Source organism: Diplotaxodon limnothrissa, linkage group LG16 (assembly GCF_057381915.1).
Source record: "Diplotaxodon limnothrissa isolate DT_005_m linkage group LG16, D_limnothrissa_male_GT1.1, whole genome shotgun sequence".
Lineage (NCBI taxonomy): Eukaryota > Metazoa > Chordata > Actinopteri > Cichliformes > Cichlidae > Diplotaxodon > Diplotaxodon limnothrissa.
This window is the reverse complement of record NC_140611.1, coordinates 40,736,169-40,763,865: the sequence shown is the minus strand read 5'-3', so window position 1 is coordinate 40,763,865 and position 27,697 is coordinate 40,736,169. Positions and strand designations below refer to the sequence as shown.

Below are 27,697 nucleotides of genomic sequence, written 5' to 3'. Positions count from 1 at the left end.
AATTCAAATTTTATTTGTCACACACACATAACCATACACAGTATGACATTGGGGGTGAAATGCTTGTAGCTGTACAATGCACATTAAATGACAGAAGAAAAGTTTTACAATATTTACAATTTACAGTTTACTACAGAAATTTACAAATTAACTTAGGAATTTACAGTAAAGAATGTGCAAATAGCAGAAGAGATTATAAAGATAAGGATTATAAATTATAGGAATTATAGGATTATAGGAAATGTGTGGTGGTGCGTGTGGTGACGTGTGTGAGAGTCCAGTCTTATAGTGACGTGTTTGGGAGAGTCCAGTCCTACACCTGGTTCAGGCCCCGAATAGCCTGGGGGAAGAAGCTCCTCCTCATTCTCTCTGTTTTGGCCTTAAGGGAGCGGAAGCGCTTCCCAGACCTCAACAGTGAGAAGAGTCCATTGTTGGGATGGGAGAGGTCCATCATAATCTTCCTAGCTTTGGACTTGCACCGCTTGGTGTAGATGGACAGCAGGTCAGGGAGCTCTGATTGAATGATGCGTTCTGCCGAGCGCACCACCCTTTGCAGATCTCGTCTGTCCTGCTTGGTGCTGTTCCCAAACCAGGTGCAGATGTTTGCCGTCAGGACGCTCTCGATGGTGCAGGAGTAGAAGTTCTTGAGCACCTTCAGTGGCAGATGGAAGTCTCTAAGTCTTCTGAGGAAGAAGAGACGCTGACGGGCTTTCTTAACCAGGGTGTTGATGTGGCAGGACCATGACAGGTCCTGAGTGATGTGGACACCCAGGTATCGGAAACTGTCCACTCTCTCCACTGGCGTGCCACTGATGATGAGGGGTTTGTAATTCCTCGCTTGCTTTGTAGTGAAGTCCACGATCAGCTCCTTAGTCTTGCTGATGTTTAGGAGGAGGTTATTCTCCTGGCACCAGGTCTCCAGGTTCCTAATCTCCTCCAGGTAGGCCGTCTCGATGTTGTCGGAGATCAGGCCCACAACAGCAGTGTCGTCAGCAAACTTGACAATGGAGGTGGTGTCGGATGTGGCTACACAGTCATAAGTGTACAGTGAGTACAGCAGGGGGCTTAAAACACAGCCCTGATGCACTCCAGTGCTGAGTGAGATGGAGGGGGAGACTTGTTTTCCCACCCTCACTGATTGGGGTCTGTCTGTGAGGAAGTTGAGGATCCACTGACACAGTGATGAGCTGAGTCCTAGATCCGTCAACTTGGTGAAAAGCTTAGAGGGAATTATTGTGTTGAATGCTGAACTGTAGTCCACGAACAGCAGCCTAACATAATTCCCTCTGCCAGTGTCCAGGTGACTCAGGGATGTGTGGAGCAGGTGAGATATGGCATCGTCTGTGGAACGATTAGTCCGGTAAGCAAACTGAAGTGAGTCGATGGTGGCAGGAAGTGAAGAAGTGTCATCAGTCTTTCAAAACACTTCATCACAATTGAAGTCAGTGCTACTGGACGGTAGTCATTGTGGCAAGCGGGCTGTTGTTTCTTTGGAACAGGGACAATAATGGACTGTTTGAAGCACGTGGGAACCACAGCTTGGGCCAGGGAGAGGTTGAAGATCTCCGTGAACACCGGTGCTAGCTGGTCAGCGCAGGCTCTAAGGACCCGGCCAGGGATTGCATCTGGTCCTGCTGCCTTCCTGGTGTTCACCCTCCTGAAGGTGTTCCTCACGGCATGCTCTGTGATGACGAATGCATTTTCTTCACTGATGCACTCCGAGCGCGCGCAGCCGTTTGTTGTTTTAATTGCTGCGGCGTCGAAGCGAGCATAAAACGTGTTCAGCTCATCAGCCAGTGAAGCATCTGCATTCATCATTGAAGAAGCTGGTCGTTTATAGTCCGTTATACTCCGCAGTCCTTTCCACAGGCTCCTAGAGTCGCACTGTCGTAGCTGTGACTCTAGTTTTTCCCCGTAGCTCCGCTTTGCCTTTCGGACCGCGCTGCGCACGTTGTAGGACGCAGCCTTGTATAGGTCCATATTACCGGAGACAAGCCCTTCATTGTAGGCAGCGGTGCGTGATCTCAGAGCGTCGCGGATGTTTTTATCCACCCACGGCTTCTGGTTGGGAAACGTTCGGATGATAGTTCTTTCTGCTGTGTCGTCCGCTAGTTTCCCGATAAATCCCACAACCGCATCCGTAAACATGTTGATGTCATCAGAGCTGCGCCGAAACATGTCCCAGTCTGCGTCATCCAGTGCGTCCTGCAGCGCGACCACCGATTGGTCCGTCCAGTGAGCGACCTCCCTCCTGATTGGTGGTTGCTGCTTTAGCCTTTGTTTGTAAGCAGGTATGAGGAAGATGGCGGAATGGTCCGATTTTCCAAATGCCGGCAGGGGCTGAGCCTTGTAACAGTTCTTGAACGGGGTGTAGCAGTGGTCTAATGTCCTTGTGCCCCGGGTGGGGCAGTTGATGTGCTGGTGAAGGTTGTGAAATGTCCGTTTGAGATTCACTCTGTTAAAATCTCCCATAACAATGAGTGCGGCATCTTGGTGAAGTGTTTGTTGATGTGTGAGAGCCTCATGTAGCTCACATAAGGCAGTGTCCGAGTCCGCGTGAGGCGGAATGTAAACAGTGCAGGCAATGACTGCAGTGAATTCCCGAGGGAGATAGAAAGGGCGACACTTAACGATCAAAAGCTCCAGATTGGGCGAGCAAGAGCGTGTGAGTGGGGAGATGTTTGTGCTGTCGCACCATCTGTTGTTCACCATCAAACATACTCCACCACCTCTTTTCTTCCCCGACTCCATTGTCCTGTCCATGCGGTAAACCGAAAAGAACCCCGTCGGCTGCACGGCGTGGTCTGGTATCGCTGGGTTCAGCCAAGTCTCGGTGAAGCAGAGGAGGTTGCAGTCCCGAATGTCTCTCTGGAACTTGATTCTGGCTCTGAGGTCATCAAGCTTGTTCTCGATGGATTGAACATTGGCTAGCAGGATACTGGGCATGGGTGCGCGGTGTGCGCGAGCCCGTAGCCTGTTCCTGATGCCGGCTCTTTTACCTCGAGGCCGTCGCTTAGGGTCGCGTCCTTTGTTCTCTCTCAGGATCTCCTTTGGCCAGGTTGGGTCCGGAGTTAAACATGGTGAAATGTTCGTGTATTGCAGACCAATAGAAACCAAAGTGTCTCTACTGTAGCGGATTTGTGTGTTTTGCATGATGCCCATGCAAGATTATCGCAGATATAGCAAAAAGTGACGAAAAACTGCAAAAAGTGGAGAAGTTAGGGCAGAGCATCCAGCACGGCAGCCGACCTCACTTCGCTGCAGCCCGACTGCAACGATACACAAAATTCACGGTTCGGTTCGATACTTTGGTGTCACGGTTCGATATTTTTTCGATACAAAAAAATGTTCATGCCTTTTTAATTTGTCATTTATTAAAATTATAAATATATATTTTAACTCAAAAGTACAGTTTTTAAATTTAACCCTAACCCTTGTGCGTGTTTTTTATTTTGACAGCGAATACGGATCTGCGGACCACTTATGTGCAGCCCTGGTTATTTAGCTCGTCATATTGCAGCCACAGAAATTCTTTTGTCCATGAAACCATAAAGCTGCACTTTCTTTTTGCCTTATAGGCTGATTTGTCATAACTTCTCCGTTTTGTGGTAAGCTTTTATTTGGCTGTCACTTCTTCACCCTGACCTGTCTTATTTGGCTCAGCAGAACTAAAATATATATCTGCACTGTAAACCCCAACAGTCCACCTGACTTATAAAGTTTGTGGATACAACAATTGAAATGCGTCACAAAGTTGAAACAACTTAAAACTTTTCTGTTCTCTTAACGATTCAAACAGTTATAATTGTACATGGCTTAGAAGTTAAGAGTAAATACTGCTTTTTTAATTATGATTTTTGAGTAAATTTTTTTTTTCGAGCTCCGCATTTGTACGTCATGACGTCATGACGTTTTCTCTCTAACCTGAACGACGTTGACAGAAAATTCTGTTCAATATGGCTGCCCTTCTCGAGCGACCGGAGAGCACATTTGGAGAAACTTGTAAGTAAAACGGAACCTTCGTTATGGTTATTTTTTCCGTAAAAAAGCAAGTATATTAATATGTTGCAGGCATTAACTTGTTTTTGAATGCGCTGTTGTGTTAAACAGCACAGACCCAGGTAGGGAATTGTTGTTCGCTGTTGTTCGCGCTCTTTTTCAAACCGATGATATCGTCAGTTTTACAGTTTTAACCGATTAAAACACAGTTTTAATAAGAATTGCACATAAAGAAAGTGTCTTAGTGATATTTTAACGACCCGTTGCCAACGCAAGAAAGTTGGGGTTTTTACAACAGCAGCCTCATTGTTCGGCCGAGTTTTTTTCTTCTTCTCATTAGCATCATTCAAAAGTGACTTAGCTAGCAGTGGCAACTTCTATCTTAAACAATTAAAAGTAATACCCAGATTGAAATATAGCAAGGTGTTGTATATTTAGTGTGCTGATAAGGTTTTCAGTATTTTTATTTTTTTTATTCCAAGGCTGAAGACCGAAGAAAAAAACTGCGGACTGCAAGTAATTTCAGGTGGAGACAGTAAACACAGGTGAGTTGAAAGATCTATTGAAGAGTCCTTTCTTCATGGCCATTAAAACATTTGTAGGTTAAAAGACCTGTTTTGTTTTTTTTTGTTTTTTTTTTAAATCATGCCCCTGCTTTGTCACACTGAATCATGTTGAAAAGATATATTTTCATGGCTCCCCCCATTACCATTACCTTGTACTTTTTTCAACCAGTCTATTTTATTTTGTGACATTAACATCTTTAATGTACCCCGCCAGTATAATTATTAATAGCTGTGTTATTATTTATAATGCATCTTTTTATCATGTGCAGATCTACCAAGGGTCGGTGGCACAGTTCAACTTTTGTGGTAAGTTATAACACTTCATATTTAGTCACATAAGTAAGTTGTTTCTTCAGTTGTTGAGTTCTTATAAAATAATTTTGTATAATTGTACAAAATTACTGAGGATACATCGAATGTGTAAATCCCAATCAACAATTTTACTGTGATATTCGCTCATGTTTAGAGAGTCTCCATTATATTGATTACTGAGTTTCCATTTTTTTGTAGGGCCAAATTTGTATTAAAATTTTATATTTTCATGTGATGTGAAAATACTCAATCATTTTTAATTTTTAAAAGAAACCATTCATTAAGTACCTTAAAGTGCAGATTTCAGTAGTTGCTGAAATGCATATAAAATGTCCCCCAAAAAACGTCTAGATACGTTGATTGGGGTATTTCAAAATTAAAAATGTTTAGAAACCCAAATTTTGACTGAAAGTTTCATAATCTGGATGTGTGATGTAACTGAAGGGAGTTGTATGTTATGCCCTGTTGGCAGTAGGTGGTGTTTGTGAGCGTATATAATTAAGATTCGGGTATGTTTAAAGCTGACCTTTACAGTTAACTCCTGGCTAAAAAGATGTCCAAAGCTGTGATGTCATATCTGGACACCATGGTCATTTTAGTCTTGGCTGAACATTCACTGTGTTCTGCAATGGTTGTGTACGAAATTATAGGAAATTTTGTAAACCAGAAACACGCAAACCGTGTTGACATTTGGAGTAGCAAGTTCTGTCTACCCAACTGCCGTCGTAGAGCACGGACTGAAAGTTTTGCTTTCACTACAACTACAATGGCGTGCAGTCATTATGTGTTGGTTTCAACACTATCTAGTTGAGCTCCAACTAGTGTGACTAAACATTTGTAAAAGTCCCCGGATGATGACAACAAAGCACAACCAAGATGCTACCAAGTGCTTGGAATTCATAACAAAACAGTGGGAAAATAATGGCGTTTTGTGGCAGGTTATGCTTTATGTAAAAGCTGCAGTGTCTAGTGCCCCAACAACTTTCATTATATGGATATAGGCTGGTCAGGAATTGATCTAAATATCTCTCAAAGGACTCAAAATAGCACCTAAGTTGTGTGAGTGAGTAAACAAACATTTTGCATTCCATAAGGCTCACGTTGCAAAAAACGGTAGATCTCCTTGAATGTTTGTCAAGAAACTGGCAATTATATAAATATAGAAATAGAATTATTTGCATGGTAAAGTAATAGATCATCTAAGCAGGTGTGATTTGCACTTTAAAATTGTTCTTGAAAGGGGAAACACTAAGGATGTGCCCTCTAGTTACAAGTAGTTGAAATTAAAAACTGAGCTCATTTTTTTTCTACATTTATCTTTAGATTGAGAATGTTGGACAACGTTTGGCCTTTTACAGTCACCATGCAGTGATTGAAAGTTTGAGCATTAATTGTAATTACTTTGAAATTGTGTAATCTGTTTTTTCCTTTAAGAACTGTAATACTGATGTTCACTGAAGTTTTTCAAATAAGCCAATGGATTGGAAGTGCAAATTGTGTGCAGTCACCTCAGACACCCGGGCACAGTTATTTAAGCATTACCGTTTGAACCACAGCATTTATTCTAAGGTTAGTCCCTTGCCTTGTCTCTATGAGTCTTGCATTTGTACATTCAAATCATTTAATGCATTGAAAATCCATTTGTCACGGATTCACAATGAGCCATCGAAAACTGGTGCAAGTCAAGGTGCACAAGAAGCTCTTGTGTTTTTTACATGTCCCTTGTGCAAATTAAAGCAGCCTTTCTCAGAGACTGCATTATTCAGTCATTTACGAAAACACCTAAAAAACCATGAGAATGTTGCTTGCCCTTATAAAAACTGTAGTTACCTCACAAATGTGTATTCATCCTTTAATACACACAAAAGTAGAGCACACACAGGTAGTCTGGACATTTGCGATGACCTTGTGTCAACAGAAAACAGCAGCCCAGTGGAAAGCACTGGTGAGCTTGCCCTTGAGGATGTTAATGAGGAGCATTTGGAAGCATTGGCTTTTCCTGAAGTGGACAGTGTTTGTGATACCAGGCAATTAAGAGCCCAGCTACACAAGAATTTGTCTTCACTGTTCCTGAAGATGGAAAGTATCCTTCATGTTTCTGAAATGGCTTCTCAGGAAATAGTTGATACTCTGACACAAATATTTTCTTTGTCAAAGCCCCTCATTAAAGTAACTCTGCACGATGTTTTACAAAGGCATCAGATTACTCCTTCCGATACTATCCTTAATGATTTGCTTAATGCTGTAAATGATGCAAATATTTTTGCTTGTGCCACAGCAAAAGGGGAGGACCTTTGTTCAAATAAACGTAGAAAAAGGTTTATAGAAAAAAACTACCCTGTGGTAATGCCTGTTCAGTATTTCTTAGAGCCTGGTTGTACAGCAATTCATGTCCCTATACTTGAGATGATCCAAAAAATGTTCCAACATACAGACATTCTGAACAGAATTATGGAAACAAATATTTCACATCAGGGTCTTTACACAAGCCATAAAGATGGGTCGTATTTCCAAGAAAACGAGTTACTATCTTCATCAGAGCTTTCACTGCCACTGATACTGTACATTGATGACCTTGAAATTGCTAATCCATTGGGCACTTCAAGGAAAATACACAAACTGTGTGCAGTATACTGGGTGTTTGCTGATTTGCCAAGTAAATACCGTTCAGGTCTACATGTCATTCAGCTAGCAGCACTATGTAAGGTACCTGATCTCCAAAGGTGTGGCTATCAAAGAGCATTTGGTCCTTTGCTACAAGATCTAAAAACTCTTGAGCAAGATGGTGTATTTATTGAGTGCCTTGGTAAATCTGTTCAAGGGACTGTCTTGTGCGTTGTATCTGACAATCTGGCAGCCCACTCATTGGCTGGGTTTAGCCAGTCTTTCAGAACAGGATTTATTTGCAGGTTCTGCAATGCAACACGAGACCTAATTCAGTCTCATGATGTTGGAGATGGCAAGTTTAGCCTCAGAACAAAAGCCAGTTATGATCATAATATGCAGGAAGTCCTACATGGGGATGGTCATAGTCAGGAAGGTGTGCAACGGAAATGCATCCTGACTGAAAGTTTGCAGTATTTTCATACAACTACAGGCTTCCCGCCTGATGTCCTGCATGACCTTTTTGAAGGCATTGTACCTGTGGAGTTGGCCATGTGTATTCAGGAGATGATTCGGCGGAAATATTTTACTCTTGAGCATTTGAATAGGAAAATCTTGTCTTTTCCTTACCAGCATTCAGACAAAATTGACAAACCAAAGCCCATCCCAAAGAACTTCTCTACAAAGAGAACCATTGGTGGCAATGGCCATGAGAATAGCACACTGCTGAGACTACTGCCATTCATGATTGGTAATGTAGTTCCTGAGGAAGATGCTTCTTGGACAGTGTTAATGGATTTGAAAGAGGTTGTTGAGCTAATGCTGTGCCCAAGATTTGATGAAGAGACCATACAGTATTTGCAGTCAAAGATAGACGAACATAGAAAAGTGCTGCAGGACATTTTTCCTGAATTCAGACTGCTTCCAAAACATCATTATGTAGAGCACTACCCAGCTCTTATACGTGCTTTTGGACCACTTGTCCATTTATGGACAATGAGGTTTGAGGGTAAGCATCGGTTTTTCAAGCGGGTAATACATGACACACAAAACTTTAAGAATGTGTTGCAAACATTAGCAACACGGCACCAACACATGGTGGCCTACCACCTCAGTGCACCAACATTTTTTCAGCCACATCAGCAGTCGTCGCATGTCACTTCTGTCACGGTTTCAGATCTTCCTGAAGTTGCACAAGAATACATAAAGAATAAAACCGACAGCAGAATAATTTACAGCACATCAAAGTTCATTGTTGATGGTACAACTTACAGTCCTGGAATGTTTTTGTCTGTGGGGGAGGATGGGGGACTGCCACAGTTTAGCAAGATCGAAAAAATTCTCCTTGTTAACAATGATGTTGCATTTCTTTGCAAAGATCACAAGTCAAACTACATTGAACATGTAAGGTCATATGAACTCTACCCAAGTTGTATAGCTATCCACTCTATGTCTGAGTTTAATGACAACTTGCCCCTTTCTGCATACTATGTGGAAGGAAAACTACTTTTGACACCAAAACGTTTTATACTTCTACACTGAAAGTGTATTTGCATTATGTAATTTGCATATGTTGTACATATATTCATTTTTGTGATATACATGTGTAATAGACTGTTTTGTCAGATAAATGTAAAAAATGTACTAGTGTTTTGTTTTGTTTTGTTTTTTACTTGTTTATGAAATCAAAGTAAATCCAAACTTAATTACCAAGTTCTAATTGGATATATAAACTTCAGATGAAAAGCACAAGATACCTTTCATTATCATTGCAGTTTCACAATGCAGAAGCTGTGTGTGAGGTAAAATAAAGAAAATACCATTAAGCAGCAGGCTGTAAAAGAAGTAGTTTGTAAGTAGAAGTTCTGTGTAATATTACGAGTATCTCACTGATTTAGTATGTACTATTGCATAACAATGTGTCTTTGCAAAGATTTATCCCGCAGTTTGGCTTGGTTTTTTAAAATGACTGCAGTGTAAATTCATATGTATTCTGTGCTTCTTTTTTTTTTTTCAACTTAACAGAATTTATACATGGTGAGACAATGTTGATTATATGGTAAAAACTTAAAACTAAAAGAGGGTTACTGTTTACCATGACTAAATGGAATGATGGCCTGGGACTTTGTAACATCTGAAATTCTTACCTATATTTTGGACTGTTGGATGATCGGCCATAGAATTCAAGACTGCACTCAAAGTAAACAGCAGTAATTGTAAGTTTTTTTGCCATGCTAAGTGTTTATTTTGTCATGAAATGTACAGTGTACTTTTGAAATTTTTGAAAGCTGTAATGATGGCTGAGTATATAATTATCACTGACCATAATAAGGTTAATGGTATGATGTACAGTGTTTTTATATATGAGATGATTCGTTTTTTAAAAATCATCTCCATTCCTTGTTTTATTCATAGGATGATGGCAGTATCCCAAAAGTTCCTGCTGAGAGTTCACCTCACCACAGATGTTGTTGTGAAGGTTTCTCTAACTAAGCGGCCTGAGTCGGTGGAAGAACTAATCACCATACTCCGTGAGAAGCTCAACCCAAGGCTGGACTTTGAGTTTACCTTACAATACGAAGACCCCGACTTTGATGGGCAACTTACCTGCCTACTGGATATTCAAGAGTTGCCGGAGAAGGGCACACTAAAAGTAGTGAGATCTGAAAGTGATGTCAGTTCTTGTGCAAGTTCTGATACAGACATCCTTCCTCATGTGCCTTTAGCTCAGCGTCTGAAGTGTTGGCCTGACACTTTCCCAGTACCTACCTTTTCTTACGAAGTTGAACATCTCCTTGAGGAGGGAAATAGAGCCTTTGAGATGTCTGGAAAACATCTGAAGTTGACTCGAGCCCAAAAGCACAACATCTTGGAGACCATGGCTTCAGCGATGCACACCTTCAAAGCCTATCCGAGTGATGGAGATGTCGGTTTGGCAGCAGAAGCTCTTGTTACCACTCATCCATGTCTTAAAGAGCCTGGAAGTAGGAATGGAAGTTATGGTTGGAAGACCAGTTTAAAATTCAAGATGGGAAATTATCGCACCAAGCTAGCCAGATCTGGATGTGTGGAGGTGTCTGTCAACGCTGGCAGGAGGAGTGTTAACAACCCTGAAGGAGAGCATCCCCACTCAAACATAAAAAGAGCCAGAAGAGCTGAGGTGAACTACCTCCCAAACTTTCCAAGAGGAGAAGATCAGGTCAGTTTGGAGGATATGAGAGTCCAGATAAAAAATGAGGTTGAGAAGACTGAGCCCAACAAAGTAATGATTGAAAAACTGATGCAGACTACCTTTGCACTTCGTCGCCATGAAATAGTTCAAGACAACCCAATGGTAAAGAACTTCTTAGAGAAATGGCCTGCTCTGCGATTTGACTCTCAGGTATCTGTGCTTTGATTTTTTTTTTTTCTTCTTCAGTTTAACATGAAACAATGCAAGTTCAGCAGATCTCTTCAGATTCAGATAATAAATAAATAACACATAAATAAATAATAGATAACAAACAAAAATATATGTCAGCTTTGTGATACACTTGTGCTTGTGGTTCGGGTCCAATTAAAAAAAAAAAAAGAAAAAAAAAACTTCATAGGACATCTATAAAACAAGGTTAGACAGAAGTTGGGCAATTCCTCTTTAATGATAAGATGTAAATTTGGTCAGTAATTTGGCTTCATGTTGGATGTTTTTGTCCTGTTTTATTTTAGATTTGTGCGGAGTTCCACCGAGTCACAAACATCAACCTGCGGAACCAGTTCTACGCAGAACTTGACAGACACACACCACGACTTATGGCTCTATACAGACAGAAGGCTGCACGGACTGGCAAGAAATCAGAGGCTCTGCGAACCATCCTGAATCATTATGATCTTCAGGTGAATATTGATAATGATAAAATTAACACAAATTAAAAGTTTCACCGATAAAAACTCAATTTTTCCTTGCTTTGAACATTTGTGTTTTATACAGATTACAGCTCTGATCTGGTATGTTACTTTAAAATACTGTGTAGGATTTTTGTCAAATGAGTAAGATACAGACTCTTTGTCATAAGAGACAGAAAGGTTGTGTCTTAAAAGAAATGTCTCCAAAATTATGTAGAGTCACATGCCATGCAGTTTCATAAACATGTATTCTCCCCAAAGAATGACACCTGAAAACTTTGTGTTCAATGAACTTTTCTTTTCCCTTTTTAGGAGGCGCCTGATATCAGCGTGAAACGCACTGCAGTGCTTCGTGCCCTTCCTGTATACCTGCGGGAGGAGGACCCAGAATTCTTCAAGACATGTAATGTAAGTGTATTTTTGCATCACTTAAATTCTGCCAGTGAGATAAAACACCATGGATTTTTTTAAATCCAATTTAATACCCACCCTTTAGGGTGGAGTGCCCACTCCGGGTCGGGGATGAGTTCCTGCCCCAAGTGGAGGAGTTCAAGTATCTCGGGGTCTTGTTCGCGAGTGATGGGAGAAGGGAGCCGGAGATCGACAGACGGATTGGGGCTGCAGCTGCAGTAATGCGGACGCTGCACCGGTCCGTCGTGGTGAAGAGGGAGCTGAGTGTAAAAGCGAAGCTCTCAATTTACCGGTCGATCTACGTCCCTACCCTCACCTATGGCCACGAGCTGTGGGTAGTGACCGAAAGAACGAGATCGCGGATACAAGCGGCAGAAATGAGCTTCCTCCGAAGGGTGGCTGGCCTCTCCCTTAGAGATAGGGTGAGAAGTTCGGCCATCCGGGAGGGGCTCAGAGTAGAGCAGCTGCTGCTCCACATCGAAAGGAGCCAGCTGAGGTGGTTCGGGCATCTGTTAAGTATGCCCCCTGGGCGCCTCCTGGGTGAGGTGTTCCAGGCATGTCCCACCGGGAGGAGGCCCCGGGGCAGACCCAGGACACGCTGGAGAGATTATATCTCTCGGCTGGCCTGGGAACGCCTTGGTATTCCCCCGGATAAGCTGGAGGAGGTGGCTGGGGAGAGGGAGGTCTGGGCCTCTTTGCTTAGGCTGCTGCCCCCACGACCTGGCCTCGGATAAAGCGGATGAAGATGGATGGATGGAATTTAATACTAGCAGCTACCAAATTGTACAAGCAAAATACCCTCTCTTTAGAAAACCCTCATACACACACACAGGGTCAGGAGCAGGGCACAGGCGTATCACAGCACTTCGGCTACGCTGCAGGTGGCCCCAAAAACAAGGCTGAAGTCAAGATTTAGTTTCTTTTTGAGATAAAGTCATAAAATAAAAAATGACTTTTTTTTTTTTTTTTTTTAGAAAAAAAACAAACATACTAATTATGTAATGCAAGAAGCTAATGCGTTAATGTACATTTTTCAAAAAAAGTAGAGTACCCTAATCCCTTACAAAGTAACCCACTACACTGCTGAATTTTTTGCTAGATTACAGGTCTTGCTTGTCACATTCTCTCAAACCAACCTTACTTATTGATACTGTGTCTATTCCAGGCGGACACATTGGATGAGTCGACCCTCATTGACACTCCAGTTGCCCTTCTCACAGTGGTTACCGACGGCGCTTCCCAGACCAGTTCTGTCCATTTTACTTCCTCAAGCATGGCCGTTGTGGTGGAAGGCGACTTGGTGATGCGTGATATTCCCAGATTTGCAGATGCATTTGTCTTATTGTTTGGCTTGATCTATGCTCTGCATTTGGACTACCCCAGGAAGCTCGTTCACACATTTACCTTTGTCCAAAAATTCTTCATGGGGCTTGATGACGGCAAACCTCTGAAACCCTGCCTACATGCTCTTAAAAATGATTTGTTGCTGAAAGAGTAGTTCTAGAAGGAATATAAGGCAATGTTTGTTAGGACATGCACTCTGTTACTGAGCACTTTGTTTTAAGCACTTTATTTAAAGCACTTTAAGTTTACTACAGACTTTAGGTGGATTTAAATCCATCAGTTTACCTAATTTTGCTTTGGTTATTTGGAAGATGATCATCTTTATTTGTACCCATTTTATAAAATTGTTTTTCATTTCTTTTTCAAACAAAAGTGATTAGTATTTGACTTTTTATTTTGAATTTATGTATTTTGAGTAAGATGCAATTAGGACTGATGTTGTCCTTTGTGATTTTATAAAAAGATACATGTTCTACATTGAATTTATAATGCTCACTTTATGGTGCCAATGTCCATGTTAGTGGTTATATAAAAATACTAAGTGATGTTTTTACATTTCCATAAAAAATGTTAAATAAACAAAATGTAAAGTAAATGAATTTCTCTAATTTTTTTTACTAGTCTACACTCAAACATTTAAAAATAAATATCTTTTAATTAATAATCATATAATTTGAGTTTAGTTTGTAATATAATTGCATTGTGTTCGATCAAAATAGTAAACTACAAAAAACACAAAAATATTAAAATTAAAGTATATAGTTTTTAAGTAAAGCTCAATTAATAAAATAAAAATATAATTTAAAATTTTTAAGTTAACAATAAATACAAATTTTGAGTACCCCATACTTATAAAAGATGAGTTTGTGTACTTAAAACTTTTGAGGTAATCAGTTTCCACAAATGTTTTAAGTTCAGTCAACTGATTCGGGTTTACAGTGTGTCTGTGAAGGTTCTCAGTCATCCAGGTCATTGTAGTCAAATATAAATCCTGCTGCTTTTACACACGCACTCATATAAGCTCAGCGATTCTCTGCGCGATCAACCTCTCACATGTTTAAGCTTGCTGCGGGAGATTTCACTTGTCATGTTTGCATAGTAAGCTAACAATTAATAAGACGATGTCAGAGGAATTGGTGCACAAATTATCATCACTCACAGATCAGTGCTGTCGCTCTCTATACACAGTTCACGCGATTGCAAAGTGAAAGCAAAAAAACAAGCGCAAATTCAAACGCGATTTCAATATGTCACATATTGACAGTGGCTCACCGATGCCAATGACATAATTACCCAGCTACATTTCTGAAAGAATGCAAAAGCATTGACATATATTTTTCCTTCCTACAAAAGCCCGACGGGCAGGGCAGAGATAGATTTTGGTAGCCCGACTGAAAAAATCGCTAGCCCCGGGACATTGGGCTAGCGATATTGCGAGCCCTGTATCTGATTGAGGAATCACTCATCTTTGGAAAAGAGAGTTTATTACAGAGAAATGTCTCTTTCCAAAATAAAAGCTATACTATCCGCTTCTTCTGGGCTATATTCTCAGCAGCATATTAAACAGCTGTCTAAATGACTCGGCTAAAGTTAGTAGCATGCTTGCTTGTTTTTTTCTGCTTCCACTTGTCTTTGCACTAGGATGATGTCGGCGTAAATGTGCAGTCATATTCGTTGTGTTCCCACTAGTGCTTTCAGGTTAATCTCGTTGAAATGACCTTAACGCCACAACACGGCAAATCTCCGTTAACGAGCTACCGCCGATCGCCCCGTGCATGGGGCTAGACGGCCAACACGTTAACGAGCTAACTGCGCTAACACACTAGTTCCCACCCATGTAATTGAGCATTGCATGGCACATCCAACATACTGTTTTACTTTAGTCCATGACTCGCTTACCTTCAGGGTCATACGTCACATGAAAACCAAAATAATTCCAAACGCCAGATCTGAATGAGGGTGGGGGAGGTTCATGTTGTAAGGAGAGCTTAACTTCTGTCTCGCTAGCTTGCCCTGCGCTCTTCCTTCTGACGATGCGGTCTGTGTTGAGCGCTCAGTGAATCTGCGTTCGACTACTCCGCCTAGGCTGCACTGTCGACCCTAGGCGGAGCAGTCGAAGGCAGATTCACTGAGCGCTCAACACAGACAGCATCGTCAGAAGGAAAGTTGATAAAATAAATTACAAATTTTGTATTGTTCGATACATATGCGTACCGAACCGAAAGCACTGTATCGAACGGTTCAATATCGATACGAATATCGTTGCACCCCTAATAAACATATATAAATAAAACCACTTTTTTTTTACATTAGTAATTCCTTTTGTGCATAATTTTATATTATTGTTAATAATAAATAAATTAAAGCAACAAAACAACCCAAAAAGCCGGATTCGAGCTGAAAGAGCCAGCTCTTTTTAGTGAGCCGAGCCGAAAGAGCCAGTTCTCTAAAAAGAGCCAGAAATCCCATCACTAGTACTGACCACTCAGTGCATTTTATCAACAATTTTAATATTTTTGGGGAACACAGGCATTTGTTTAAAGCAAATGGATTTAATTTTAACAAGTCAGGGGTGAAACTGTTCACCTCCAACTTGTTTTATTCCATACGTCATCCATCTGTGCTTGGTGCCAAGGCTGAGATAAATGAGGAGTTATCTCATAAAGAGGAACAAACAGTACTGCAAGAACAGACAAAGCCCAGCAGAAACCTTGAGGAGGAGCTCCATCTGCCCCCACCCGGGAAGAGCCTCAGAAAGGAGAGACGTCTGAGGCAAGAAGAGGGGTCCCTATTTGCCTCCAACTCTCTCAACAACACCAACGACCAGGACCAGGGACCACGACCTTCCCCAGTCCCCCAAACCCCTGACAGGTCATCACCCTCCTCCCCCTCCCTTTCTCCCTCCTCCCCACACCTGAAATTCACTGAGGAGATGATGGAGCGGGTCAATGCTGGGATCAGATCTACCCCCCGGCCCAATCCCTTTTTGTCCCCACAAACCCCCAACCAGAACAGCCAAAGGTTCGCCATCGAGCCCCGCCCCCAACAGAGCAATCGAAGTTACATTGCCCCCCCCCCCCCCCTAGTTCCTTCTTACCACCTTCATGCTCTGTCTCCGCAGTCTGATGTGTGATGTGTGGAGGGTCCGGGCTGCAAGGATTATGGCAGTGGTGACTTTTCCCAGGAGAAGCTGGGACCCTGTTTACTAGAAGGTTTTAAAATCTCTGTACTTTCAGGTGACAGAAGGAGACATGTGGCCTGGTCAAAACACCGAGAGCTGCACTCTAAAAGATCTTTAAACATAGTAAACATAGCTTGTGTGCCACAGACTGCTCCCAAACACGAGGGGGCAAATAATACCTCTAAAACACTTAAGTTGGCTTTATTAAACGTTAGATCTTTAGCTGGGAAAACATTTTTAATTAATGATTTAATCACTGAGCACAGCCGTGATTTTATGTTTTTAACTGAAACTTGGTTGGACCAAAGTAACAGTGGAGCTGTTCTCATCGAGACGACCCCTCCTAACTACAGTTTTATCAGTGAGGCCAGGGTGAGCAGGAGAGGAGGGGTTGCTGTCTTATTTAATGAATCATTTCAATGTAAGCAGCTATCTCCTGGAAGTTTTCAGTCTTTTGAATATGTGGCTTTACAGCTGAAGGCCCCATCCAAAGTTGTGTTTCTTAATGTTTACAGGCCTCCCAAATACTGCACAGACTTTTTAATGATCTCAGTGAACTGCTGTCTGTGATCTGTGTTGATTTCGACTGTGTAATTATCGTTGGGGATTTTAACATCCATGTGGACAACCCTCAGGACAAAGGGACTAAAGACCTGAGTAACACTCTGGGCAACTTTGGCTGACTCAGCATGTAACAGAGGCCACACACAACATCTCAATTACTTCTTAAACAGAATAACTGCTATGATGCCTTCCAGTCAGGTTTTAGTCAGAATCACAGCACTGAAACCGCTCTGACCAAAGTGTTTAATGACATATGTCTGAATACAGACAGTGGAAAAATGTCAGTCTTAGTTTTACTGGATCTCAGTGCAGCATTTGATACAGTTGACCACAACATATTACTCAAACAACTGGAGAACTGGGCAGGTCTTTCAGGAACTGTACTAAACTGGTTCAAAACATACTTAGAAAACAGGAAATACTTTGTATCAATAGGTAACTTCACATCTGAGCAGACAAGTATCACATGTGGAGTTCCCCAAGGTTCCATCTTGGGACCCCTTCTGTTTAACATCTACATGCTCCCACTGGCACAGATTATAAAGAACAACAAAATAAACTACCACAGCTATGCAGATGACACACAAGTATATATCACAATGTCACCAGGAGACCAAGGCCCTGTACAGGCTCTTGGTAAATGCATTGAGGACATTAATGACTGGTTGTGCCACAATTTTCTCCAGCTAAACAAAAACAAAACTGAGGTAACAGTCTTTGGTGCCAAAGAAAAATGATTACAGGTCACCAGAGAACTTCAATCTATACATCTAAAAACCACCAACCAGGCGAGAAATTTGGGTGTAGTGATGGATGCAGAGCTAAAATTAGAAAAACACATTAGGACTGCAGCTCATTCAGAACTCTGCTGCTCGAGTCCTCACTAAGACCAAAAAAGTGGACCACATCAGTCCAGCTCTGAGGTCTTTACACTGGCTGCCTGTCCGTCAGAGGATAGACTTTAAAGTACATCAGTGACCTCCTGACCCAGTATGAACCTTCCAGATCCCTCAGGTCATCTGGATCCGGTCTTTTATCAGTTCCCAGAGTCAGAACCAGACACAGAGAAGCTGCATTCATCTTTTATGCTCCTTATATCTGGAACAAACTCCCAGAAAGCCTCAGATCAGCGGAAAAACTCAGTTTATTTAAATCCAGGTTGAAGACTCACCTGTTCTCAGCTGCATTTGAATAAAGCACCAAATCCTTAAAAGTTTTACTTTTAAGCTTAAATTTCAAAACTTACATTTTAACTACTGATTTTATCTACTGTTCCTTTTTTTCTTTTTCTTTTTAAATCATGCTTTTTAGTTGTTTCTGTTTTTTAATGTCTCTGTAAAGCACTTTGAATCACCTTGCTGTTGAATTGTGCCATATAAATAAACTTGCCTTGCCTATTCTCTCAGCTGCCGTTTAACGATTCAGACATGAGTCTATGTCCATATTTGATCTGAGCTCAGCAGGTAGAGTGCAGGTGTCCTGTTTTATAATCATATAATTACGCTTATAAATTAATAACACTGTGTCTAAACATCTATATTATTATTTGTTATTTAATATTTATGATTTAATACCATGTCTTTGCATGGAAGTAGAAAACTTTAGACGCTCCTACTGTTTGCACACAAACCTCTGACGGATCATCCAGGAACTGTGACGCTGTATTCTGGAGAACTGATTGGTCAGTGGGCGGTGCTTCATACCTGCTGACGTCTAATCTGGATCTAAACGGGCTCCAGAGCGAGTTAAATTCACAGCATAAGTTACTGTGTCGATTTACCCCAGTAAGAATGAACCACCTTCTAACCCAAAATAGTTCAGGCCTCTGCAGTTATATCCAGTCACTATTTAGGCTACCAGGTGAGTCCAGTGGATCCCCACAGCTGTGGAAACAAACATCTGGAGACAGTTTCTGCTGACTTTTGTTCCTGCAGTCGAAACGCAGCTAACACGATTTATTTACCTTCACAAAGGGAACTCTGTTCTTATCTTCATGAACAGCCAGGTTGGTCTTTGACACTGAAACATGAAAGCATCATCATAGCAGTTAGCATTAGCTTGATTGTACTTACACTCTATTTCTACTCTACTATTCTATTCAACTCTATATGAGCATAGTAAAGGTTCAGGGTTGGTCTCACCATCCAGCAGGTCTCTGATTTTATCCAGATAGATTTCAAAATAAGACACCTGCAGATACACAGCCAGTGTTTATGTTACGTTAAACATGTTCAGTCTTCTAAAAAGAAAAACTGTGATTCAGAATAAAAACACTTTGGAGATTAAATGATGCTACACTGATCAAATGATGATATTTCTTTGAATTAAGATGAAGAATCATTTTTTACAGTTAGATTTTCCTAAGATCTGACAACAGAAACACAAAAACAACATAAAAATATTTGTTTCACAAGCAGAATCACCTTGATGTGGAACTCCAGGTTCTCATCCATGGAGTAGATGTGGTCGAAGATGTCTCTGGAAATACGAGGGATGATGCCCATCTGATGAGGGTCATGAAGGGTCCCCTGAAACATGACGAATCATTTAATTAATCATTCAAATAACACCAAAACAAAGACCTGAAAATAAACTACAAAACAACAGACCAACCTCCATTGTGTGAGTCTTTCCTGAGGAGGTCTGACCATAAGCAAAGATGGTGCCGTTATATCCTCCCAACACATCTGAGGCACAAACAAAGAAACAAACGCCGTTTACAGCCGTCACTTCCTCTCAGTCACTTTCCTTCTTTAATGGAATATGTTGCACTGACCTCTGACGATCTGCTTGGCACAGGTGTCGTACACCTGAACCTGTTCAGTGGTTGGGGGGAAGACTCGGTCGAACACATATGGCTTCCCCTGAAACACAGGAAACACACTGTAAAAACTAAAAGCCTCTGTTTGAAAAAAAAAAAAGATTTATGCTGTCAGCAGACAGTCTCCTCCTGCTATGAAGAGGTCATATAAAAAACACCCTGCTCACTGACACTGAGTGTTATGGTGTGATGTTTCAGTCTCTCAGTAACATCTTAACACATCGAAGCCAAGATTATCAATGTAAGTCAGTGAGGACTGTTAGATTTCTGTTTTAACAAACAAAACTAGGAGTAAAAAGAGAGTGCTTCTTATGTATCTGCATTTATACAACATTCACACTCTGATGGAGGTCTCACAGAGCAGCTCGGGGTAAGTATGTCACCAAAGGGTATTTGGCATGGCGACTGGAGCAACCAGGGATCAAAACCACCAACCGTCCGCTGGTCGTTGAGGTCACAGTGAGCTTCCCTGATCACCTCCTGGTTGGACTCCTGCTGAGCTGTCCTGATTGGTCAGTCCACACAGGCACCTCCACTGACCGTCCCACATCTACAAACCCCTCCATGCTTTCCTCGTCAGCACGAGGTGGCTGGAGATGGCACCTGTCAGACCATCTCCAGCCCCACAGCAGACCTTCAGCTCTGCTGCCTCCTCTGTGTGAGTGCTCCCCTCTGAGATCTTCAACGTCCATCAGTTAATGTTCAGATCTTTGAACTTTGACCTTCTTTATGTAATGCGGCCTTGGCTCCCTTGAAAGCTGAACATAAATCTAATTATTATTTTTTTACAAAGTGTCTCCACTGTGATTTTAAATAAAGTTTGATAGAATTTATAGTTTAATGGGACTCCTGATGGTCACATGACTGTCTCAGTTTCTCCTTCAGAAAAACAAACAGACAATACCGAGACAATAACAGATGTTGGAGCTATTTGTTCTTTATTTTTATTATTTTTGAAATTTGTTGTTAATGTTTGTTGTTAGTTTACTTATATTTTGGGGTTTATTTACAAGTTTATTTGTAGGTTAATATTTGTTTCAATGTTTTGTTTGTTTGATGTTACCTTGTTCAATTAGTCAGTAAGAGCTGTAGGGCCATTTTGTTTCTATAAATAAAGAGACTGGTATAGGACCAGCATGCACTGGGGTGGGCCTATGGGTGTTTTTTTTTTACCAGAGCAGGAGAAGCAGCAGGAAGAAACAAAAAATGGATCTTGTTATTGCCAAACAGGAGGAATTACCACTACAACAGATTTACCTTTATATAAAGAGTAGGGTCAAGGGTCAGAGGCTCAGGGGAGGTAATGAGAACAAAAACAAGACGTTCAGTCTGAGTTTAATGAGGGCTCGTTAAATCACCACAAACCTTTCACTGTTGTCTCGTTAGTTTAAATAAAGTTCAGTCTAAAACAAACAAACAAGAGAATTCAGAGAGTGCAGCTGTCTCTGAGGATTTTTCAATGATCGGTTTTATTTCTACATTTGAAAGCAACAAAGTGCTTCACGTTTAGTTATGAACAAGAGAAAAACAGGACCATACAACACTGGGCATTTGGGAATGTTTACAGTCACATGTTTAATCCTCTCACTGAAAACGTTTCAGGAACAGGTTTCACAGGTTGAGTCTTTTTCAGGTTGAGAGGAGTCATTCAGTCTCAGTTATCATGATAACAGACAGGTTAACTTAAGTCTCTGTCAGAGCTCAGAGGGGAGAGAATTTATCTGAATCACAGTTAATCAGTCCTCAGTACATCAATGTGTGATTGATTATCAGTACAGTAAAATATCTGGTCTCCATCTTTGCAGCTGTGGACAGCCAGATGGTAATCTGATTACATTTCTTCTTCAGATGTCAACACATTAGAGATTGAATGATGTCATTGATGTCAAACAACATTTTAAAGGTTCAGAGCTTTGACAGATGTTGGTGCTCCATCAGTAAACAGCCTGTGTCTGCACTTTCTGTCAGGCTGCTGCTGAATAATTTAATTTCAATCTAAAAGTTGGTCAGTGCGTCAGGAGCTTGAAAAGACAAGAAAATCAGCTGGACTTCTTTAAGTTTGATGAAGAGGTTTCAGCTGAGAAGCTTCTTCAGTTCTAAGACCTAGCCCCACCCTATCATGTGACTCACTAAGGTCAAGAGGCCCAGGATGTGAGTGGGCGTTCAGGCATCTGGGAAGGATCTCAAAATTGGATTATAGATGGCAGACAGTTGGTGTGATAAGCCCCGCCCTCTGTTCAAAGATGGTTGCTCACAGTGGACATAGAAGCTTCTTTCACTCCTCTTTCAAACCATCTGTCCTCTCTGTCCAAAATGTGAACATTGGCATCCTGGAAAGAGTGACCTTTGACCTTTAGATGCAGATGGACAGCTGAGTCTTGTCCCGTGGAGGTGGCTCTTCTATGTTGTGCCATGCGTTTATGAAGTAGCTGTTTGGTCTCTCCAATGTAGAGGTCTGGGCATTCGTCACTACACTGTACAGTATACACTACGTTGTTAAGTTTGTGTCTGAGTGTGTAGTTAGTGTGTTGTCTTGTGTAGTTAGTGTGTAGTGTTGTGGATAGTTTTGTGTTGTGTGTCAGAACAATGAGGCGACTGCTGTCTCCAGGTAGAAACAGGAGTGATACACCTGCTGCTGTCAGACCTGCAGGTATCAGGCTGTGATGTTCTCCTTTATAGTGGACAGAAATTATTTTTTTGGAGTGGCACAAATAATTTGTGTGGCATCTTACTGAAGAACAGCTGATTGTTCTGTAAACAGTTTGAAATGGTTATTTAAAAAAGGTAAAAGGTAAATGGATGCAAATAACTTTGTTTGGAAAACTTGTGCATACACTGAAAAAAGTCTAACATGCAGTCATTCATTCAATCTAATAAGTGCCATTCAAAACAGAATAAAATCATTGATTTGATTGTGAAACTCTTTCTTTTTGCATTTTAAAATACCACTTTTGATTTGGATGAAACTAAATATCTGTACAAAGGACACAACGCAAAGTTTTTGATTTCTCTCAAAACATATATTTCTTTTCATGTTGAACAGATAATATCTTTAATTTGAGTCAAAGTGATTTGCACTTGAACACGCCAACCAGAAATAGACCGGGACCCATTTTTATTCTGCATGGCCGCTGGAAACATCGTGTCACATCTTTGATTAATTTCATCTGAAAATAAACGTAAGTAAAGCCAAGTGTGTTACAAAAGCTTTTATAATTTGTATTGCCAAAATTGCAGAAAATAACCCCATTTAAGCTGGGTCGACAGCCACCCCCAATTTTTGCATGATTGTAGCTGCTAGCTACAAGCTAGCTAGCTATCCGGCACGACGTTAGAACTGGTTACCAGCAACCGACCATCACAGTCGGGAATGCAAGTTAGGCAAAAAGCCGTTTTTTACCAGTATACTAACTACCTAGCGTTACCACGATGCATCGGTGGTGGATACAGCTAGCTAGCATAAGTTCATAGTTCATAACATTCATAGTATAACTCCGTGCTCCGCTTCGTTTGAATTTTTCTGGTGAGCTCGCGGTTTCTAGACACAAGCTTGTGTTTGTGCGCGCACGTTTGTCTCTGTCTCTCTTCATATAAATATCTGTGTGTTGATGGCCAGGACCTTCGAATTCAGGAGGAAAGAGGTTGTGGATAAGAAGCCTGACAATAAGAACCTCTTGGAAAGATGGCCAGGTCTATTTCAGATGGAAGACGTATAACTTTTTTGTACTAATGCCTTTTATCATAGTTTGGAAATGGGAAATATATGTTTTGACTTTTTCTTGTTGGAAGTTGGTCTTTAAAAAAATGTATTGTACACTGTCTACTCATGTACAGATTAATGCAGAGTTTCTGCGGGTTACTGCAGTTCCCCTGCTAACCAGATTCATGGTCCAGCTGGACAAGCACTCCCCACAGCTACTTAAAATAATCAGAAAGAAAGGAGGGACAACCAAAGCAAAAACTGCCATAATCCTAGAGTTTCTTGATCAGGTAGGGTGTATATAATTAACTATTAACATGACAGTTAGCATTTTAACCCCTGTATCTAATGAGAATTTGTATCCTGTTACAGTTTTATTTTGGTAACGTCAGTGATTATGGTTGTGACCTTTTAAAATGTTGAAAGGAAGTGTGGGCTTTGTTCTTGAATGAATGAAGAGATTTATTGTCATTATACAAGTACAGAGCACAACTACAACAAAATTTATTTTGGAGACACATTTTCACTCTCACTCGCCAGATACACATACATACATATATACGTATAAACTTTTATTTAGGGACAAGAAAGCATATGCCGCTTTTCCACCGACAGAACACGGTGTGGCTCAGTTCACTTTAGCCCCCTGCGGATGCTTTTCCACCGCCTTTACACCTGATTGGCCCGGGTGTGTGTGGTGCCCACGTGATGTGATATAGAAGCGCTCCCACAAAAGGCTTTAAAAAAATACTCCCAGCAACCATACTCCATTAACTTTGGACCATGGCGACTTCCTCCACAAGAACCAAAAATCAAACCAATCAAAATGAACCACAGACAGAGCAAAGTACAAAAACACACATATATCGCGATTGTTGTTGTTCTTCGGGCTGTGACGTTGCGGACAAAGACTTTTGCGCGCGACTTTTCATAGCCAGATGGGTTCGCCCCTGTTCCCAGTTACATCCATCCGCTTTATGTTTCCACCGCAACAAGCGAGTTCATCCGCGCTAAACTGAACTGCTCTCAAGCGCACCGTGCCGATTTGTCGGTGGAAAAGGGGCATTAGTCACCTCATGAGGATAGAGAGGTGAAAAAAAATTCCTCTCACGCAGCATACTCTCCATATTGCAAAGTAACAATTTTAACTGTTCCTGCAGGATGCTGATGCTGACATTAGGATGGAGTGTATACTTAAATCTCTCATTATCTACCTTGGAGAACGTGTTGAGGAATTGTCAGATGTCTATTCATATTAATGTACAGAATTCACCTGCTTGCTGCTACTACTGCACATTCACCCAATGTCTATACTAATATATATATATATATATCACACCCAGCACGCCCCTGCGGGCGGTTTATCCTTCAAGCTCGGGTCCTCTACCAGAGGCCTGGGAGCTTGAGGGTCCTGCGCAGTATCTTAGCTGTTCCCAGGACTGCGCTCTTCTGGACAGAGATCTCCGATGTTGTTCCCGGGATCTGCTGGAGCCACTCGCCTAGCTTGGGAGTCACCGCACCTAGTGCTCCGATTACCACGGGGACCACCGTTACCTTCACCCTCCACATCCTCTCGAGCTCTTCTCTGAGCCCTTGGTATTTCTCCAGCTTCTCGTGTTCCTTCTTCCTGATATTGCTGTCATTGGGAACCGCTACATCGATCACTACGGCCGTCTTCTTCTGTTTGTCTACCACCACTATGTCCGGTTGGTTAGCCACCACCATTTTGTCCGTCTGTATCTGGAAGTCCCACAGGATCTTAGCTCGGCCATTCTCCACCACCCTTGGGGGCATCTCCCATTTTGACCTCGGGACTTCCAGGTTATACTCGGCACAGATGTTCCTGTACACTATGCCGGCCACTTGGTTATGGCGTTCCATGTATGCCTTGCCTGCTAGCATCTTGCACCCTGCTGTTATGTGCTGGATTGTCTCTGGGGCATCTTTACACAGCCTGCACCTGGGGTCTTGCCTGGTGTGATAGACCCCAGCCTCTATGGATCTTGTGCTCAGAGCTTGTTCTTGTGCTGCCATGATTAGTGCCTCTGTGCTGTCTTTCAGTCCAGCTTTGTCCAGCCACTGGTAGGATTTCTGGATATCAGCCACCTCCTCTATCTGCCGGTGGTACATACCGTGCAGGGGCCTGTCCTTCCATGATGGTTCCTCGTCTCCCTCCTCTTTCTTGGGTTTCTGCTGCCTGAGGTATTCACTGAGCACTCGGTCAGTTGGGGCCATCTTCCCAATGTATTCTTGGATGTTCGTTGTCTCATCCTGGACTGTGGTGCTGACACTCACCAGGGTGCTGGACTTGGGGTGAAACCCTCCATGCATGGTAAGGAGCTTTCTTGTCTTTATGTCAGTGGCTTCTATCTCCTCCTTTGGCCAGCCTATTACCCCAGCAGGGTACCTGATCACGGGCAGGGCGTACGTGTTGATGGCCCGGATCTTGTTCTTACCATTCAGCTGACTCCTCAGGACTTGCCTGACCCTCTGCAGGTACTTGGTGGTTGCAGCTTTTCTAGCGGCCTCTTCATGGTTCCCATTCGCCTGCGGGATCCCCAAGTACTTGTAACTGTCCTCTATGTCTGCAATGTTGCCTTCTGGTAGTTCAATCCCCTCAGTTCTGACTACCTTCCCTCTCTTTGTTACCATCCGACTACACTTCTCCAGTCCGAACGACATTCCAATGTCATTGCTGTATAGCCTGGTAGTGTGGATCAGTGAATCGATGTCTCGTTCACTCTTGGCATACAGCTTGATGTCATCCATGTACAGGAGGTGGCTGACAACTGCTCCGTTCCGTAGTCGGTATCCGTAGCCAGTCTTGTTAATGATCTCACTGAGGGGGTTCAGGCCTATATATCTATATCTATATATATCTATATATATATATATATATATATATATATATACACACACACATATATATATATAATGTTCTTCCTCTACACCCCCCCCCAATTTTTTTGCACATGTCGAGGAGCGTGTCAGGTTACATTTCACTGTGTGTTATACTTGTATAACTATGCATGTGACAAATAAAGAACCTTGAACCTTGATAAAAGAATACATGGTATGTCCATATCTGTTCTGTCTCTACATGGGATGCAGTCTCTTGATGTAAATTTGACAACTCTGCTATTAAATGCAGTGATTAATGTAGGACAGCAACGATTAATCAACTCATCAAGTTAATATCTTAGGGTTCTGTATTGTTTTCTTTTTATTCTTGGGCTTTGTGGAACATTTATGAAAATGTTCCACCATTGATTTAATTTAATGATTATGCAATTCACAATCTGATTAGTCAAATAATTGTTCTAATAGTCTGTGACCAAACAACTGTCAAAATAGTAGTTTATTATGGTCAAAGATTTATCAGGTGTGCCAGACTTCAGTTCTTCACTTGTACATTTTGTTCCATATTTTACCTCAAGATATCCCAGAAAGATGAAGCTGAGGAAGAGCTGCAGAGTACCACCATGGGACAACTCAAGCCTCCTACATCAGCCTCAAGACATCGGGATAATCATTGATGGTGTGGAAGTCCTGAATGAGTTGCCTTCTGTGGCAGCTGGAGTGGCAATGGTCTTTGGACTCTGTTATGCTCTTAATATGGAATATCCACGAGGATTCAGGTTCACCTTTGAGGCTCTTCAAAAGATTATGATGGAGCTTGACTTTAACAAGATGACCTCTAAGATTCGCAAACTTAATTGTGAACTTAACACTGCACAGTGGTGTGTTTGCATGCATGTGTGCATGTGTATGTGCACATGCATGTGCATGTGTGCTTGGTTTTTTTACTTGGTTGGCCTGCAGTGGTATTCTACATTCAAAAATTATAAGAACACCCATTTGAAAGGGAGATTTAAGTTGATTTCATTGATACATGTGTAGATTTTTTTTTTTTACATTGTACAGGCACAGTGCACATATAAACATTTTTGAGTACTTGCAAATTGGTTTAAAAAGAGTTTTTATAATGGTTTTATGCCAGTTTTAGACAGGTTGCAGGTTTTATACCAGTTCTAAAAAGATTGCAGGTTTTATACTGGTTTTCAAAAGGTTGCAGGTTTTATAAAACAAACATTTCTCTAATAATTTCTGCCGTAGCACTAATTCTGTATATTACTAATCCTCTCTATTGATTATAGTCAAAATGGTTTGGAACAATAAATAATTTTGAAATAATTGGTTGGCCAACTGTCTTGTTTTTTATAGGAAATGCAGAGCATTTTTGAACTGAAATAAAATGAAATGTAAAAAATATAGTTTGAATATATGTAAATCAATTACCTGGCTTCAACACA

General features: G+C 41.5%; 2 protein-coding genes across 4 annotated transcripts in view; one reads left to right on the top strand and one right to left on the bottom strand.

Moving 5' to 3' along the window:
- LOC146616724 (kinesin heavy chain-like) overlaps positions 1-27,697 on the bottom strand; it is a 51,570-nt gene that overhangs the window by 22,145 nt on the left and 1,728 nt on the right. The window contains exons 2-6 of the mRNA XM_085375232.1: positions 19,640-19,727; positions 19,477-19,550; positions 19,287-19,391; positions 19,005-19,053; positions 18,827-18,882 (exon numbers count right to left, since the gene is read on the bottom strand). Of these exons, the coding sequence (XP_085231358.1) occupies positions 18,827-18,882; positions 19,005-19,053; positions 19,287-19,391; positions 19,477-19,550; positions 19,640-19,727 (372 nt within the window). The remainder of the gene's footprint in view (positions 1-18,826; positions 18,883-19,004; positions 19,054-19,286; positions 19,392-19,476; positions 19,551-19,639; positions 19,728-27,697) is intronic.
- LOC146616725 (uncharacterized) lies at positions 9,739-13,272 on the top strand. 3 transcript variants are annotated; one of them, XM_085375236.1, is made up of 5 exons: positions 10,277-10,304; positions 10,424-10,863; positions 11,187-11,354; positions 11,676-11,771; positions 12,940-13,272. In XM_085375236.1, exons 2-5 carry the CDS (start codon positions 10,510-10,512, stop codon positions 13,270-13,272), a joined length of 951 nt encoding a protein of 316 aa, XP_085231362.1. In that variant the 5' UTR covers positions 10,277-10,304; positions 10,424-10,509. The 3 variants fall into 3 exon arrangements, with proteins under 3 accessions (XP_085231361.1, XP_085231362.1, XP_085231360.1); XM_085375235.1 differs by lacking the exons at positions 10,277-10,304; positions 10,424-10,863 and adding an exon at positions 9,739-9,813 and having other exon boundaries at positions 11,235-11,354; XM_085375234.1 differs by lacking the exon at positions 10,277-10,304 and having other exon boundaries at positions 10,360-10,863.

What these genes read in the sequence shown, in the direction of transcription:
- LOC146616725 (XM_085375234.1), top strand. Translation starts at nt 10,360, where the DNA reads ATGGCTTCAGCGATGCACACCTTCAAAGCCTATCCGAGTGATGGAGAT. An exon ending in CTCTGCGATTTGACTCTCAG is followed by an intron (nt 10,864 to 11,186) that starts GTATCTGTGCTT and finishes GTTTTATTTTAG; the next exon opens with ATTTGTGCGGAGTTCCACCG. An exon ending in AATTCTTCAAGACATGTAAT is followed by an intron (nt 11,772 to 12,939) that starts GTAAGTGTATTT and finishes TGTCTATTCCAG; the next exon opens with GCGGACACATTGGATGAGTC.